A 19,529-nucleotide genomic window follows, 5' to 3' on the forward strand; every position below is an offset into this window, starting at 1 on the left:
TGTTTCCTCTAGCTCTATTACTGGCCATGACAGCTTGCACCAATCCCACAGCTAAATGAGACACTCTGGCAGCCAGCTTTAGACCTTGGCAATTTTTGACTTTGACAGAAGGGATGGGCACAAGAGGCTGCTCTGAGGCAAATTATTTCTAGTAAGTTTACAAGCTAAAGGAAAACCATCTTCTTCCCACTAGACCTTGTATTTCTTAATCAGAGCTCAGTATTTAAGGGCAGTTGCAGAACAAGTTCCTGAGAATTAAATTCTGCATAGCTCACATGTATATGCAAACCTGCCTTCCTTTGGCTAGATATTTAAAAAAACAAACTAATTATCAGAAGTGAACAAATTATAGGAGGTAAAAAAATAAAGCCACTAATCTCTATATGTTTCTTAAACATAAGCAGATGAATGCAGTAAGGAAAATTAACATATTGTTGGACTTCAAAGAACATCAGTGGATGTGCCAAAGGTGTACTTATTTCTGGTACTTTTGCTATCATACTAGAAGCAACTGGCTAAACAAGAACAGCCTGTACAACAGCTACATTAAGAGTTGTAAAAGATAAGGAGAAAACAGTTGAACACACATTCAAGCAAAATATACACTGTATTAGCTATAAAGTGTACTTCATATACAACATAATTTTCATTTTTAGAACCTCACAATAAGCCACCCTACACAGTCTCAAATGAGAGGCTGGTAGGTTCTCCAAGAATCATGCTATCTCAGATGAAGGACAACTGTATAAAAGCACACACTTCTCCATATGCACAATTGAGTGGCTGCTGGTACAAGCTTAAAGAGGCCAATAAAACCCACAGAATCCAGTCTTAAAATCTTCATCACTCATAACACACATTTGTTTATACAGAGATTGCTTATGAGCTAGTTCTAGCTGACAAAATGTTCCTTTTCTGGCCTGTAAACTTTTGAGCCTCTGTAAACGCAAAACAGCAGCAGGAAAGACAATTATGTAAAGGAAATGTCAATTGCAGGATTCACCTCACTAGAATTTAGCTACCTATAAGCTATAGCCAAGTAGCCTCAACTAGTCTCCCAGGCTGCCTCAAGACATGACAAGAGGCCACCACAAGGCAATCCTATAAACATGTATTTTCAGGTAGTTTAACCAGTTTTTCACCCAGAACATACCGTAATAATGATTCTATATTAATCTGCTTCCTCAATTAAGATGTATATAGGCAAGTATACCAGCAAGGCTTTGAAAAAGCCTGCATCCCTCAAGGCAAGGGGACAAGGCTAGTACTAGTTCAGATGGAACGACGTGCCTCGTGAATATAACTACCCTTTTTTATGGGCCCAAAATAACTGTGCTTGCTGCATATGATCTATCTCTGTGCTTCCAAGTTTAAGGTCAGCCTAAGTCCAGCCAACTTGGTATCACTGAACCTGTGATATAAATATGCCAAAGAGTGATATACTAGGTGTTAACATTTAATCTTTGAAAGCATAGACTTTAAATTAATATTTGTTGGCAATAGTTACTTCCATCTGCTGCTGCTCAAGGGAAGCCTATTGTCAGCTACTTAATCTTTTCTTCCCCTAGGACAGATATCAAAGTGGGTAGAATAGGAGGATTGAATAAAAGGCTGAGCAGGACAGTTTTCAAATCTTGAAAATAAAGTCATCAAAAGCAATCAGATGTATAGCTTCTGCAACTGATATTTAACACGCTTCTTCGGCTACAAATCATTTCTCCTCTTTCATAAGAGAAGAAAACTTAGTGAGTCATTTTTCCTCTTTTCTAACTTAACATTAAACAAACGTCACTGTTCTCAGCACACTCACACACTGCTCTTCCAGCTCTTGACAAATTCAACCCATTAATTGCTTAATCCTATCAGTTGTAGATTCATATCCTTTTATCTTCCTCAAATTTCAATATTTCCAAAACGCTCATTTATGTTCACTGCTACCAAGATCCTTGCCACTGTCTACTTGCATAGACACTGTGCATTTCTGTTTCCCCTTTAAATGAATCTTAAAAAACCTCTGAAGTCAGATTTGTCTTAACTATGTAAAGCTGTGACTGGTATAATTCCTGATATCTATCAAAGTGTTCTTAAATACTATAGATTTCATACTTCTGTTTAAATCTACTCTGGATAATTTCTTTTCTATCCTTAATTACACCATAAAATACTGCACAAGTCTTACCTCCCAGGATGGGTTAAAGAGATCATTGCACACCTCTTCACAAAAGCTTTCCAGAGGCCATTCATTTGCCTAGATTTACATTCAAAGCACAAGTATGAGATTAATGGATCAGGGAAAAACTACTTAATTGCATGCTAATTAAATAAACAAACATAACAAAGACTTCCAAAAGCTTGATTATGCAGGTCTGCCCAGTAACAAATTAAAGTGAAGTAACTTGTTCCACACTTCAGAAAGCTTGCTGATTGGCACCGGAACTTGAACAAGGTTTATGAGGTTTGTTGGTTGTGTAGCCTCTTCCCTATCCTAATTTTGATGTTCTGGAAGTCCACCTCCCTTCAGGGATCATACTTGAGCTAAGCAAAACTCCACATCCTTCCCTTCTTTATCAGCTTTGCTTTTAAAAGGGCAGCATCAGCAAATCCTACTTGGAAATCATACAGCACAAGCAAATTGGGTCACTTTGATCTAGTAATAAACACCATCCCTATTAAAATGCATTCCATGTGCCTGAAAACCAAGAGGAGCATATCCAACAGCCTGAGATTTCCTGTGAGGAAAATGACAGAGCTGCAGACAGGAAATTAGTAAAGACACCAACTTCAGGAACCTCACACCACCACAGAGACAAGGCAAGGTATTTAAAAGGCTAGCAGCCACCAGCCAGCTCAGCCTGCCCTTATCAATCTCTCACAAGTTCACTTCCAAATCAATGTTTCATAAAGAAAGATTTCGTTACTAAGCTATGTTTAAAAAAGTCTTTTTGGAAGATATTTTGTAAATTCTTGTCTATAAAAAGTAACTTCTATGGACCAGCTGTATTCTATTATAAACTGAAAATCTGAAATCTTTTAAGAAATCTTAGTGAAGCAACTGCGAGTTTTTCACCACAGTGTTTAGATCATCGGTTAAAGGCAAAATTTAATTCTAAATCAAGATTTAATAGGTTAAATAAAGGTTAAATAAAACAATATATGTGAACATGCCTGTAGAATTTATGAATGTGATCTCATTTTCTTTACCTGATTAGCACAGTTTTATGGTTTACTATCCAAAGATACATACATTTAAGATTAATACTAGTCTGACACATGTAATCTGCCTGCTCAGATTTATTTGGGTGAAATTGCTACAAATGGGTTATAGATGCATTTTCTCTCAGTGCTTTTTCCACCTGAAGCACATTTGTTCCATTACATACAAAACAAAAAAAAAGTGTCATGGACATTATTTACACCTTCACTTCTCATAATACAAGTAAGGAATAAATCAATCAGGTTCAGAATAACTGGGACTGTAAAGCAATTGAGTAAAGCAATCCTATCACACATACCCTTAACATTAGGTGATATTATGATCATATATACCCTTAACAATACCAGACAGGGCATCATACCTCCTCTGGAGCATTTTCTACCAATGTTCTCGAATCTGTGGCAGGTTGGTTGATGACAACACTTGCAACTTTTCTTCTCTTTTCTTCTGGTTCCCCATCAGTGCTATCATTACTAAAAAGGAACAAATGCAAGTTTATGAACTGAAAGTATATTTTAAAGGAAATAATTACATCTACAAATGAAGTTTCAGGAACAATAACATGTGTCAGAAATAGAAAAACAAGTTTGATTAATGCTTCTGAAATACATAGTTTCAGTAGATGTTCTAAGTAACAAAACTCAGTGAGATCATCCCAAATTTGCTTTCTTTCCCCACCTTCCCCGCCCCAAACATGCCAAAATCCACAGAAAGACAGACAAGTCATCATTAAAAATTAGTTCATTGCTCACTTGAAGTGTAGCAGGCACAGTGACAGGTCATTATGAAATAGCAAAGAGGGAAACACCATACACAGAAAAGGTATACCTGCAAATTTTAATCACCTTCATAAATCCCCCATTTTCATGTGGTTTTCATGTGGTATTTTCAAGTCAAATACAACAAGACAAAACAAACTTCTAAGAGCCTCCCACTACTTCAGACTCCTACAATGTCAAGTCCTTAAGTCTTTGCTACAAGTATGGCACAAGTGTTTTGCCATCAGTGCAATTAACATGTAAAAAGACTACGACACAAAGACTGTAGGAAGTTTTTCCCAGACAAATCAAACTATAGTCCTTGCTTAACAGAAAGAATATAATAGTAAACTGTTTTACCTCTTCTCATTGGCTTCCACTGCATCTCTAGATCTTTGCTTTGCAAACAGCTTAGCCATTCTTTTGGCTTTGTTCTTTTGTCTACTGCTCATACCAGCTCGAAACTCCGAGTCAATTAACTCTGCAGCCTGAAGAGTCTAGAAGAGAAATCACTCCTTGTCAATTCTTCTTACAACGAAGGTTCTTAAAGAAAACAAACAAGCCTACAGCACTCTGAACATCCCCAACTAACCCTCCATTATTTGAAATTCAGACCAGCAGTTTAAGACTAAATGTGACCAATGTACAACCATGGTGTTTAAGAGTACAGTAAGCCAAACGCACCATATTTAAAGTTGAGCATTATACTTAGAATATAAGGAATTGCAAATATAGAAGTTCAAATAAAGCCCTACTATTCTATTGTGGACAAATGGCCCAAGGTTTTACCTACAGGTTGTTTGTTAACAAGTGAAACTGAAGAAGGAGAATAATCCAAATCTTCATCATTGAAGAGGTCTTCAGTATTCATCCCAATTGCAGCACCCATATCAAGGCCAAGTTTCTTTTGTAACAGTTTCCTCTGTCGCGCTATCCTTTCTTTAGGATCAATTTCACCTTAAAAGTTGAAAATGTGTGTCAGACTTTCAACACATATTTCAATGAGCAAATCCTCGATAACGATATAACAAAGCCAAAAGCTGCATGGAGTTAAACTGTATTTGGATAATGCACAACTAAAGTGTTATGGCTTTTGTGCATCTCCAAGGAAGGAGATTCTACAAAGTCTCCGGGCAAATTGTTCCGGTGCTTTTATCCTCACAATAAAGTACTCTCACGCTTCATGCAGTACTCTGTATTTATTAATATAGATGTAATTATATATAATATATAAATAACCTCCCCACACAACTCTTTCCTTAAAGATTCTTGTCAGATGCATAGGACCTAACTACCTCCTCTCCTTTTACCCAGACTAGAAACATGCAAAAGCAATGAAAACTGAGGCATAAACACATTTTCCTCAGGTACTGTTCAAAACCTAATCCTCCAACTTGACATGTCAGATAAGGCTCATTTAGGAAGTTAAGATCATGGCAGCTGCACACAAGAATAACATGGGGCTTAAATGAACACCTGAAGTACTTAGCACCTCAGTTTTGGGTGCGTGTAAGAAGAGGATTTCAGTGTCCTAACAGGATAAACTTGCCAAGTGAGTTTGCAACATATAAACCAGAACCTGTAGCTTACAGGTCTGTCTGATTTCACACTGTTCTCATGTGTGATACTGAAACCAATCAAAGCTTTAAGCCACTAATGCCTTTGAAACTTGACTTTCAAAGGGCTACTAAAAAACAATTAAGAGAATCAATTCCTATCCTAATATGCACTGAAATTCTTAATAGAAATTCATAAATAGGTAACCAACATTGACAGAAATTTTAGGTATACATCATGTTTGAGATATGTCAATAACCTACTTTTTTTGTTCAGTATTTAAGTGGCATATAAGGAAATACCAACAGCTTCCACTCCCTAGAATATTTTACTTTCCTTGTACAAGCTTTTTTTATAAAAATGTGCCAAAAACTAAATCTACAAATTCATTATGTCACTTGCTTTATACATCCACTCATACTGGGAAATTACTTAAAGGGAAGCAGCTAGAAAATGCAGAAAGAGAACAGCCTATGTACATTTACTCCCACCACGTTAAACCCCTCCCCCCCCACACACACCAAGAACTAAACCTGTAGCTCCTTTTTGTTCAAATGATTTATAGTACCATGTGTTGTGAAGCACTGATGCAAATACCACACCTACAAACAACTGAAGTGTCATATTCCACCTAACTGATGCCTGAAAAGGTGGGATTTCATTAGAAAATGAGATTTGTAGAATTAACTAGCCTAAAAGATGGCAAGCAAAAGAATGTTACTGCAGCTTAACGGGCAGGACACCAGCAGAATGGCAGCTGCTCCTTTCCGCGCTAGCAAACTCCTGCGCACCCTGCACAGCAGGAATCACACCCAGGGAACAAATGAATCAAAGCTAGCAAGTCAGAGTGGCTTCTCATCTACAGCACCATTTCATTTGGTGCAGAAACTACAAGGCAGACTGGAAGCTGCCCAGAGCAGCAGGGTAAGAAAAGAATAAGAATCTTGTAATGTAAAATAATTCAACGTCATTTTATGGCTAACCCAATTCTCTCCACTAAAGAGCTCCAGAAAGCTACCAGATAAGTCACTTGAAGCAAGACATACCACGCACAGAATGCATATTCTACATTTCCTATGATCCAAAGACCACACTGCAAGCACTCTGACAGAGAAGCACAAGATCTTGTAATAGAAACCATAATTTATCAAGTACCAGTGACATTCTATGATCTGAGAAAAAAGATCATTCTCTTTCCTGCTAGGACACTGGAAACACCAAGCACCTACAAAAGCGCCCAAATGCCACAGCTATGAGCACTAGAGAAAAGCCTGGACTATGCTGTAAACAAGGCCAGCAGTCACTGTTTGGATGAAAACGAAACAGCAACCACTGCATTCTGTCCAGCAATTGAATGCAAGTCCTATAAAGAGTTATTAACGACTATAAAGCATCACAGCATGCACTGATTTTTTTTTAAATATGCGACAGTCCAACCTTAAAAGCTTTACCACAGTTTTTTTGGTGCCACTCTATATTAGAAAGCCGCAGGCCTTTTGAAAACCCACATCCTAGTAATTATATTTAGAAACATAATTTTAATTAAGTGATGTATTGTTCCTAAACATCTAAAAATAAGGCTACAGAAATGCTACAGCAGCCTTTGACACTGCTTTTATTGATTCCCTTCTTTAGGTTTCGTATACACACACTAATTCCAACAGCAAAATAAAGCTAATCTCTATCTTACCATTAAGACTTGCAGAGAAAGCTAGGCACCATAATTCAACTCCTCTAACTTAAGAAAGAAAACATAAACCAGTTAGAGTATGTTTCCTTCCTGCTATTTCCTTATGTACCACAAAGTCATGGATGACCAAGACACGTAATAGGGCCAACAAACTTTTCCAGAACACTAGCTTTTCTCATCTGCAAGCCAATTACAAAAACATACCTGATTTATCATCTTGGACCTCAAACTCTGCCCCAGCAGATCCGAGAAGGGATGCACCGTGTTTTAGCAAGCGACATATATCAAATCTGTCAAAACGTAACCGATCAGTTGAAGGTGAATCTTCCATTGGACTTTCTGAGCCTGGTTCTAGACAGACAATGAAAATAATATTAATGAAAGTGTGATGAAATTTGTTTTCAGGCAAAGAGTAGGCAGAAGAGAAAGATTAGGAGGAAAAAAAATTCTCTTCCAAAGAGAATGATCAGACATACAGTATTCTGAAACCCAGAATTCAAATGCTTCACAAAAAAAGTGAAAAAGGCATTTAATTGAGAAAATATATTTTTAAAAATATTAAACACATCTGCTCTGTACGTATATATGGCCAGCTTGCAGTTTGAGCCATACCACTCACAAACAACTCAAGTGAGTATCATGCCTACACTATGTCACATGACAACGTGAGGCATCCCTGGTATGGAAGCTGGAGAGAAGTCTTAGCTTTGGGTATGGGAAGAAGCCAGCTACTAGTCCTCGATAGCGTCTGGTTCAGCAGAACTTCTCAGATACAGGTGCAGATACAGCAGTTAATACTAATCTCAGAAAAGAGTTGCTGCTCACAAGGCATCTATCGTGTTCTTGTGAATTCACTTCCAAAGCACTCTTTCACTCACTCAAATTTGAATGGCAAATATATGAGAATTAGACAGTTAAAAACAACCACTGTGCTTGATGACTGATGCCTCTATGGTTGCCTCTATTCTCCCATATAGAGAGAAAGTTTTAGAGGCAATCCTGGGAATGACAAACCAGTGAATGAAATTTCCGTCCTTGGAAGGATGGTGGAGTCTATAAATGAAGTTACTGAGTTCATGGATAAACACAATTTACTGGAAAAGCATCAGCACTGCTTACAGAAAAAACCTCTAACTGGACTATCAGTATTCTCAAAAAAATACATGTGGAGGGAGTGGATAAAACAGGAATGTGTATGTATAGAACAACATGACTAAAGTTCGCACAGATGTATTTACACATATAATATATACACACATACAAAAATATGCAACTTGCAAGAACCTTTGGCAGAATTTCATACCACAAACTGAAGTTAAATTACCATGCAATTGGGAAAAAGCTATGGACTCAATGCTACTTGAGCAGCACGCAGGAACAGTGGGACATCGTTGTCACTTCCAGATGACTAGAGTCAGGAATCAATGCTAGAACCAGCTCTATCCCATGTCCTTAGCTACAAGAAAGATTTCACTGTGCACACTCTTCCCACTATTAAGCATATTAATTATACTAAACTTTCAGATAACCAAAAGTCTCAGTGGCAGCAAGGAACCAAGAATCTCAGAATTGAGTGATTAGCACAGACAGCAGATAAAACTGCAGCGTTAGGAACCTAATCCATGCCTGCACAATGAATTCACAACTGACAGTTAACACTCTATAAAGATCTTGAAGGTTCTTTGGACAGTTTTCTGTATTCACCAGCTTATTGTGCAGTGACAGCCAAAACAGTTGAATATATCTTGAGCTTCATCAGGAAGGACACTAAAAATGAGAAAGTATCTCATTTTGCTACAATATATAAATACCAGTACTTCAGATGCTGGTGCACTATGTGTAGTTCTTTAGTACGCATCTCAAGGAAGGCAGGAGTGGGATCAAGTAATAAAGCGAATGAGAAGACGGAATAGCTGCCTTGTGAGGAGCAATTAAGGAGGCTACAATTCTTCAGCTTGGACAGGACAAAGTTGGAGGGCAAAAATATAATGAAAGACTACAAAAATCATCAAGGTAAAGACAGAAATAGCAAGTTTTATAGTACTAGAAGCAGGAGACAATGAATGAAACAAGTATGAGATCAGCTTAATAGACAAGGGAATTTCTTAGCTAAAACCTAAAAAAAAAGCCCAAAAAATAAAAAACAGATACATGACTTCCTGGATCCTGTGCCATAGAAGGCTGTGAATGCAGACAGTATCTTTAGGTTCAAGAGAATTGAACAAGAATCATGGATAACACGAGTTAAGCGGCAGTAGGGCTCTATCCTCCCAACATCCCTCATGCAAATATTTCAGATGCAGAGTAAAATAGGCAGAACAGACTGCAGCAAGTGACCATTAGACAGATGGTAGGAGTTGGAAAACAGAATACAAGATAAAACTGTTTAAAAATTACAAAAATTGGTTCAAAGTTTGATTGCTTCACTAATTATTCAAGTGAAAGAACAAAAATTTCTAAGGGAACAGAGCATATATGTGAGATTCTTAAGAGAAGCAAAGGTCAGGCACATTGCTCTAACTGAATACAAACATCTAAAGCCAAAAAGGTTTACTGCAATCAACACATCTACTGCTCACAAAATTCAAATGGTACAGTTCCCTTGAGAAGTCCTTAGACACAAGCAACTCTACATAATTTAAGCACCTTGTTTTGATCTTGGAGTTGGATTCCACTCAGGTACATTTTTCACTATTGCTTCAACAGCCTGGCCAGCTGCAATACGAGTATCCCAGTTGGTACTTCTTAAATATACCAGCACCTTTAAAGAGAGGTTGCACAATGAATTAGGTCTTTAAAAAAATAAATAAATGAAGTACTTGTAGAACCATCTACAAACTGTTACACACTATATAAAATACACTTAATACTACGGATCAAGTCAATTACAAAATACAGAAAAAACCCTCAGGAATATGAAGGGAACACGAGCTTTTCATTCACCCTTGCAACAGCCGGACAGTAACAACTTTTAAGATGACTTATGCCCCAGTCAAATTCAGCAAAACCTTCCTTTTTAAGATACAGGCTATTTCCTCCAAGCATTCAGCTAAACCTGAAACTGTTTTTTGAACACTTCCTTTTAGAAAGCAAAAGATTAATAGACCCAAAAACTTTGAAGTAATTTTATCCAAGAAGAGGGACAACACGGGTCACCTTTAGCAACGAAGGCTTCTCTAAACTAATTTAGTTCTACACCTTGAACCAGGAAAAACTGTTTCTTTCACTGAGAGTGGTTTGTTATTCATGACTTCCTGGCCACTCTCTTGATAGCACCAATCAAGAGAGGTGCGGTGAGGGCACCTGTTCAATAAGAACAGAATTGAGGTCACTCGGTCATTTCCAGCTGTCAGACATGAACTATTTTTGGTGGCTTTACTGGGCTTGGCCAGATGCAAGTCTCAAACTAACAGAAATCCATTTCTATTTCCCAGCCCTTTTAAAGGCATGCAGCCCCCTATAATTTTAGTCCTACGTCATACATGCAATGATATTTCAAGGCAGAAGCAGAACTTTTAAGAGGCAGCAGGCTTAACAGAAGCAACCTCCTAGTTTCAGTCATCTGTTTTCAGAGAATATTGCAAAAAACTACACAATTTTTGCCTCTTCTTCCCACAGGACACACCCCATAAAACGAGTTTTACTCTCACTGTTAATGAGATGAAAGCATGTGAAAAAAAGAACAAAAGGATGCTTACTTTAGATAAGAGATTGTTCAGTTCATGAGGATGCAGTTTCACTACTTCCCCAAGTTGCTGTGCAGCTGCTTTTCTCGTTACTGGCGTCGTACCGGTGTCCAGTAGAATAAAGAGACGATCAAGCCTAAATATGATTTAAAAAGCTATTTACAGCTCAGCTTCCTGTTTCTATTAATATATACCCTGATTTTTCCAGTTTACTTCATTTAAATGAAAGAAGCATTTGCCTGAAAATGGTCAATATACAGACTGAGAAACATTTGATTTTCTATTGGGAAGTTTGCCTATTTTAAAAACACAACGAAACAAAGAAATTAACACACGAAAAAGTTAGAAAGATTGCTTTAAAACAAATCTGCAAAGTACAGGAAAATAAGTGAAAGGCGCCCCAATTTTGTCAAGCTATGACACTTCCAATCTTGAAAAACATTTGACTGTAAGCAGTTTTCAACAGCCAGTTCTGTCCAACAAGAAAAACAGAGCTCTCAACTCCTTCTCTTATTGTGAGCTGTCATTTCTTTTGAAGACACCCTGTGAGCTGTAACACAACACTCTGCTTTTATAGAATGACACAAATTCTTACTTTTCACCTATTTTTCCTCAGCTCCCTGGAGTATACAAGACCAACAGAGTTGTTTTATTTATAGATTTGAAATAAATTTGATACTTCTGTCTTCCTATGAAATGTGGAAATTCAGTCAGTGGATCAGCATGCACAGTAGCACTGGTTTAGCATGCACAGTAACATCGGATTAGCTAAAAAACACCCAGATAGTCTATTTTCAAAACAGACAGCTTTCCTTTGGAATTGCTGCACAAGAAAGCAAGCAAAGAATTCCTTTTATTTTCTCTCTCTCTCTCTCCCCCCCCTCCCTCTCCCTTCCTCTCTCTCTCCCCTAAATCAGGCTATCCAGATAACTAAATCAATGATAAAAGACATCTTTCATTACTATTTACAAAGTTCCTACTTTATCCATTAGTTTCTGGGCATTATGGAGAACGAGTGAATACCATTCTCAAACCTGCCCAGGTAGTGCAACCAGATTGTACTTTCTAGCCTTAAACTTAAAAATTTTAGTGTAAAAATTTTACAGTAGTAGATGAAGGTGGAATTAATGGAGCAATGAAGCTCACCCAGGGCAATTAAACAAATTGAGGTTATAGATAATCTGACAGCTCCTCTTCCTGACAGAAAGACACTTTAGGTTTGAATACATGAAAGGGAAAAATATTTTTCATGCTAATCTACTACCATTACTTACTTGTCAAAGTTGTATTTAACTAATTTCCGAAATGCAATGCCCTTTCTCTTACATCTTTGCATTTTGTATTTTCTTAGACATTTAAACCGTACTTATTTCTGAGAGTTTCTGCAACAGGACCTCAAAGGAATAGCTGTGCTATACAGGCAAGGCAAAATGCTGCAGAAATACAGATATTTATAAAATTCATACCTTCTCAAAACTGCAGATATCAGGCTAAATATTCATTAAATACATGGTTTCTAACTTCAGCTCAATGTAGGATTTTTAACCTTTCTGACATTTTCCAGTTTTACATTTTAATTTCTCTAAACAAAACTGAAGATCCAATTGCTATGACTTGCTTTGAAACTTGCATTAAATATAAAAAAAAAAGCCGAACACATCTAATCTAGTGATTTTGTGGAAGTCAGGAAGTGAATAAAAAAGCTTTATAAATTCAGGTTTTCAAAATCTCTAACACTGCACTAGTTAGGAAGAATAAACCAGTTACTTCCAAACTTGGTCACTACTTGCCAATATTTTCCTCAACAAATTTCTAACAGCAACACGATTTAAAGCACTCAGTGTTACTCAATACAAAATACATTAGCTTGTAGAGCTACCAGAGCTTGCCTTAACACACTTCTCATACTTAAACTCACCCTTTTCAATCTTCATCTTTCAATAAAATATTCTTGTTTCATATCCTCAAAGGGCTTGCCAGGCCATGCTCCTCATTCCTTTAACTATTGTAAAATCTCTGATAGTTTCCATCTCCAAATTGAAGCAGAAGGTGCAGTTTAAACCACTTCCTCTGCTAGGGCTCATGTGTCAAAACAGGAGGAAACCACTATAATGACCCACCCTCAAAACACTTAAGTTTAATTCCAGTGTTAGTTACAAAACTAGTTATCTGCTCCTATAATCTCCAACTTGTGATGCTCTATTACCTAAAAATAGAGAAGAGTAACTGCTATCGGCCTCCCAGGCATTCAACGTGCACTTACAGTGCTGTAAGTATAGCACAACGTGGCTCACACAGCTCAAATGTAAGACAGAACTCAGCATCATTATGGCATGTAAACAGTGAAGAGTTCAGTAAAACAGATGAAATTTACATTACTTTCAGAAAGGGTTCCACATAGACTATAAAAACTGCTCTAAACACACTCTAAACATAGGTAGTCGTGAGAAAAACACAGATCACTCAGAGAAAGAAAAAAATCTAAAACAAAACCAGGAGAGATGTATGCATTTCTATGAAATAACTCAAATACTAATGAATGCTAAATGGAATAGATCTCCAAGATAGTTCTCTAGCACATCAACTCTGCTGTAATTAGTTGAATCTCAAATTAAAAATATAAAATCTTTAAATTAACTCATAAGCAGCAGTTTAGGCAATACTGCCACCATCCAATCCACAGTTACCTACATCTCACTGATGGGAAAGCAAACTTACCTACCTCCACATGAACTCATGCTGCATGAGCTCATTGCAAAACATTTTTATCATTTGAAAAGCCCGGTGTTTCTAATCAGTGCATTTTGCTGAAGTATAATCTGCAGGAAAGAACCTGGAGCAGCAATTCAAGACTTTAAATTCTTAGGACCAGTTCATATGCACTGCATCCAAATGAAGCATTTTCTTTTACGAAAACCCACATGAACTTTTATACCAGCAGAATTCATTAGAGATTTTTCTCACATAGAGCACTAATTCAAGTGTTTAAAAACAGGCATCTAGTAGCTTTTGAGATACTTTAGAATGAGTCATCCACACGGGTTGGTAGACATGATACAGGATATACAGAAGATCCTTGTCCTCCTGAAGTGGATGGGACACTCTATTACCTAAGCGGGCACAAGGCACTTAGATCAGGCAAGGGAATCTTCCTCAAGCAGATTCTTCCACCTCTTGGTTGCTGTCACTCTAAAAGACTTTCTCTAGTAGTCCTCTGACAAGGATTTGAACTGCTTTTTACCAGAATAGTTAGGTCAAGAAGGGCACAAATCACCTCTCTAATCAACACCATTATGCAGAATAACTAAATGAAATATATGCATCATCAACTAATGCAGTTTTGCAACTAAACTTTGAACTTTATCATTTCTTCCTCCCCAATCACTGAACACATCTGTTGCTCCTTGCAGTCTCTGCTTTCTGCTCAGTTTTCTATTGGCCCTGGGAAGAAGTAACAGCCCCGGGGGCACCAGATGCATTAAGCCAATTTCATTCTTTGTGTTAATCCTCAATTCCCCACTGCCTAAACTTGTGTCTCCAAGAGGAGATACTCTCCATTAGGATGGCCATCTACCCTCTTTAAACCTATGCTTACAGCACTATGCTGACAGTGGAAGGGCATGGATTTGAGAGTCCTTCAATTAAAGAAATATTAGTGAGGGGGGAAAAAAGACAAAAAAAGGCAGGAAATCTAATGATGAGGCCAATGAGGCCAAGATACAGAGCCCTGCAAATGCTACCTCCAAAAATGTTTTGAAGGAAAATGCATGCAACAAACCTAGAAAGTACAAAAAGGACAGTAAACTGATCACTCTGGACTCTTCAGCTATATCTGTACTGATAAGTTCAGCATGCCAGGGAGCAGTCCCATACAGTGAAAACCAACCAGTACATGATAGCTCACGTGTAGGATAGCACACAGTCCAAGCCATCAGTAAAAAGCCAGGTATAAAAATCCCTGGTGGGGTGGTCCTGGGAATGCTCTAACCAGAACTGTCTCCAAACTGCTAGGTGGGACCTGACAAAAGGTTACCCTCTTTAAGAGTTAATGGTATAAATCACATTCTAGGACACAGCCCAGTCACTTTCTCAGTATGGTAATAGCTTTAAAAGAAAATCAAGAAACTTCATTAAACAACAATTTAGATGAGGCAGGGGTTTTGGAGATGACATCACTGTGAAATTGAGCCCAACTTCTAATGTAGATGCCTTAGGATTTCTGTTGACCTGACAGTCCTTTGTTCAGATCAGTGTTTCATCATTTGGTCAAATACCAACTTTGTCAGCTTCATGAATCAAAAAAAAAAAAAACAAACACCTACTAAAAAGAATTAAAACATTAAATACTCAAACTTGGCAATATACAATTGGCAAGGAATAGAAAAAAAATCCTTGAATAGATTTCAGAACAAACACAAGAATATCCACAGAGAATGGACTGTGATTTTACTTCCTGTAAGTGGGAAATTAGGGAATATTTAGTTACGAAGATAGGACTATGGACATGAGAAATCCTTGTTTCCCACAGAACACTGAATTAAGCAAGCTCGGTCAAACAGGCCACTATCACACCCCCCACATGCCACTGTCCTCCACCAAGAAAGTTCAATACCAGGAATGAGGAACATAGTTACCGATCTGACATGGTAACAGAGGGACCCATTCAACAAGAGAACTGCAACCACCAATACATAATAGAGTTACACTGACAATGTCATAGATTCTCTTGTTTTCTAACTTTACTACACAACTTCATGTTTTAGAAGACATTAGACTTTTAATGTTTAAAAGACATAAGTCACAAGACAGTGATATGCCTATACACACAAATGTTAGAACTAATATAATTCCATATGGAATGTATATTACATAACATACTCCAATTACAAAACAGTAACGAAGTCTGCATGTGTATCTAGGATCAACAATGGAACACAAATTTCAGCTCAGCTTGCCCACCCTTTCACTTCAAAAGGTTTTTCAGAACTAAATGAAGCACATATAACCAAACATTACAGAAATAAGAAAGAGCACACCCACACAAAATCAAACAGCTGTAAATACACAGCTACAATAGGGAAAAAAAGTGTATCAATGAGCAAAAATGCCTGGCAACCCCTTGTTAAGGGTTACAATTCTTATCAGGGTAGGATTCATAGTTTCAGCTTTCAAGCCAGTCTGATAGGTGTCTTGAGAAGTTGGACAGCTCTATCTCCTGTGACCAGTAGGGTGTTTGTACACATATATATGTACATACAACTCTACCTCCCCGCTCCCAATGACTGTATGAGGACTCCCTCTCCCTAACAGCCCTGGGGAAGGCAGGTCTGCTGTGCAAGTCCTGGAATACTCATCCTCTCCTTTCGGGACAGAACCCCTGCAATCTCATCAGCTAGCGTGCCCTACACTGATGATTAGCAGCAGCAGAAGTATGATACAGACTACAAACACTAGTGGGAAAAAAAAAATGAGAAAAAATGAGAACAAATTCTCAAAAATATGAGAAAGTCATTATTAATGGCTTTGGAGTTCTAACAGCGACACATGAAGTGTCTTCGAAAATAGTTTTTCCTTTAACGATTAGTCATTTTTACATGAAAATTTAGAACAGAAACTGAAAGCTACTACTGATACAATCATTTATTGACACTCAATCATTCTCAGTAATCTCAGAACAATGATTGCTGTAATTTTTAGTAAATTGGTACTATTGTTTTTTTCCCATCTAAAGTATCTCCAAGATTACTAATGAGCCCTTGCATTTATGCACTTAGATCATGTCTTAGTAGCAATGATGCTGAAGCAAAACTCACTTCCCTTCTCATCTTCATTGAGAAGAGTTTATTAGCTGTGCAGACCTATACTCCCATATATACATATATAGAGAAAGTGTTTATGAAGTCAGCTTGTGCAGTCACAGAAAGGAAAAAAAATACACCTTCTTACCTCTCAATACATATTTTTGGAGAGGATGACATTCATTATTTTTAAAGAGTATATATAAAGAAATGAGCATAAAAAATCTATTGCACAGCCTTTTGATATGAGGTACCGTTCTGCTCTTACATGTATTCACTGGTGTAGCATCATAAAAATGTTACATAAGTCTTCTGTCTATAGAACAGCAAAATCTGATAGAATAAGCATATATACATCACGCAAACTAAAGTGTCAGAAGACATTAAGTTGACCTTATTAACAGCAGAACTGCAAACACCCAATCTAGGTTTGGGAGGTTTCTAAGCATTTCTTCTATTTGTTCAAATCTTTCTGAACATACCATGATTTTAACAAAGGCATCAGTTTGCCAAACAATAGAAATTGCACTTTACTAGGAAAGTAGCCACTTGACAATGTAGCTGTTAGAATGCAAAAACACCTCTCCTGTCTTCAGAAATAGATTTTAAATCAGGTTTCAATACAAAACTAACCCCAAGGAAGTTTTTGTTTAATAAATCAGTTAATGAGTGGTGTGCATTCAAAGACTTTCTCTTTGAGAAATATTAAGTTGAATAAATTTTCTCCTCCCTCACTCTACAGTTGCAGAATCACTCAAGGAAAGATGATGCTGGCTCTTTACAACTGTACGAGCTAACTGGAACTATCCAGAGGACAAGTTCAGATCTCTACAATTAAATGGCACTAGTAGAGAACCTAACAGCCACACCCTGTACAAAAAAATGCAGTTTTGCAGTATAGAAGTGTACAAAGCAAGTATCTTTAGAAAGGCTGAAGGGAAAGGATCTTAGAAGTTCTTTGTTCTGAAACAAGATTTACTGATGACAGGTTTTTTTCAGGGCTCCTGCAGTCTACCTGCTGAAAGGTTAACTTGCCAAAAAATGCTGTATAAGTTCAAAATGTCATAAGACACTTTTCACTGCATCTTTTAAGGAAATCTGTCCAAGGTCACATTTATACAGTATCACTTCTGAAAATACCAGAAAGTTTGAAGAGCTCCAGGAATAGCTCAAGTGTTACAGTGTTCTAAAATATCCAATTCCTTCACATGATCTACAGGTGGAACTGAAGCAATTCCCCACCAGTTCAAAGACTCACAAGCATTAGGGCACTTGTATTAAAGCTCCACTTATGCTCAATTGTGTATAGTTTCAAATTTAAACTGTGACACTAAAGCAATGTGTCTCTTGTGATAATGTGACAACTAAAAGAATCCATTTTTTTTTTGTGTTGCATACTGAAGCTTAAGAGTTTTTCTTGTTCAAAATGGAAATTTCTTCTTATACCATTGACAGATGAGAACAAGTGCATTGACACCTTTGCATAAGGTACTAAAGTTTTCCTCTAAAGCAGTGTGATTTCATAAAAATACAAAATCACTGGTAACTAGATTTTAAAGTAGTGTTCACAGCAGCCAACAGTCTCAGAATATAAGCTATTCAGCTATATTTTGATATTCCGGTTAGCCCCCATGCCACATGTAGCTCCGCATAATTATTAAAGCATATTTCCCTGACTGTAGTAAAATTAGAGTATTACTTCATTTTATAAGATGGCTTACACTAGTATTTTAATGTACTTGTTAGCATTATTGATTTCTTACTATTTTTATGTAGAGCTTAGGAAAGAATTCCCCCATATACATGAACAAGTTGATATTAAAGGCCTAATACAGACACAGAGATACTTTGCAGGCACTTCCAAGCCTCTCTAACTAAAGCATCTGCCACTATAAACCTTAAAAGGTATATTACTACCATAAATATTCATTAATAATTGATTTTCATTACATGTGCCTTCATTCTGCTTCAGAGAATGGTGAACTTCTAGCACTATAGCCCCAATATATCACTTCATAAATAGATTTTACTTCTGTTACGGTACTTCAGAAGTACATAGATACTACCCACATGTGACTTGAGGCTAATCTATCGCAAGGTTAATGTGGATTTAGGGTTTCAGCTATTCTGTATGGAAGCCTAACGTGCCCATCTCCCCCAAACACACACACACAGAAGAAAGGTGGTGAGGACTGGCACTCTTTTCTCTGGAGAGCTCCATTTCGATGTGCCCCTGCATGGGGAACGCGGGCAGCCCTGGCACACCCTCCCGCACATGTGTGTAAGCAGATACTACCGAGCGCTGAGGCCGAGCCAGAAGGCAGCGGGCACTTTTCTCCATGAAAGCCACCTTTATTTCTGTCACCTCGCGAGTGGCAGCTCCGAAGCGCAACAGGGCCCTGCTCGCCTCTCCGGGGCGGGGGGTGCCCGGCGAGGCCTCCGGCTCGGCCTCTCCACCACGGCGCGGCCCACAGGGCCGAGGCGCTGGCACAAGCGGGAGGCTGCGGAGCCCCGGGCAGGGCCCCGCCGGGGCCCGACAGGGGGAAGGGGCTCCCGGTTTAGCTTGGCCGGGAGCCCACACGCGGGCGGCGGAGCGCGCAGCCGCCCCGAGCCCCGGCGAGGCGGCCGGGCCCAGGCCCCCGAGCAGCGCGGAGCCCGGGCCCTTCTGCTACCTGCCCGTCCCCCCAGCACCCAGGGCGGCGAGGCCGAGGCCTCGGGGCCGCGCTGCCGCCCTCCTCGCCCGCTCCTACCGACCTGGAGACGGCCATGGCGGCCGCGGCGGGGCCTGGCGGCGGCGCCGTTCTCCCGCCGCGCGCGGGGCCTGGC

At 38.5% G+C, this 19,529-nt stretch overlaps 1 protein-coding gene across 1 annotated transcript in view; it reads right to left on the minus strand.

Annotated features, from left to right (window-relative positions):
* Positions 1-19,479, minus strand: part of BTAF1 (B-TFIID TATA-box binding protein associated factor 1) — a 41,724-nt gene extending 22,245 nt beyond the window's left edge. The window contains exons 1-8 of the mRNA XM_026051230.1: positions 19,458-19,479; positions 10,918-11,041; positions 9,866-9,980; positions 7,424-7,570; positions 4,766-4,929; positions 4,333-4,469; positions 3,576-3,687; positions 2,180-2,248 (exon numbers count right to left, since the gene is read on the minus strand). Of these exons, the coding sequence (XP_025907015.1) occupies positions 2,180-2,248; positions 3,576-3,687; positions 4,333-4,469; positions 4,766-4,929; positions 7,424-7,570; positions 9,866-9,980; positions 10,918-11,041; positions 19,458-19,471 (882 nt within the window). The 5' untranslated portion in view covers positions 19,472-19,479. The remainder of the gene's footprint in view (positions 1-2,179; positions 2,249-3,575; positions 3,688-4,332; positions 4,470-4,765; positions 4,930-7,423; positions 7,571-9,865; positions 9,981-10,917; positions 11,042-19,457) is intronic.
* Between the last annotated feature and the right edge of the window lie 50 nt (positions 19,480-19,529).

The sequence above is a fragment of the Nothoprocta perdicaria genome, unplaced genomic scaffold (assembly GCF_003342845.1).
Source record: "Nothoprocta perdicaria isolate Ctin4 unplaced genomic scaffold, notPer1 scaffold_111, whole genome shotgun sequence".
NCBI lineage: Eukaryota > Metazoa > Chordata > Aves > Tinamiformes > Tinamidae > Nothoprocta > Nothoprocta perdicaria.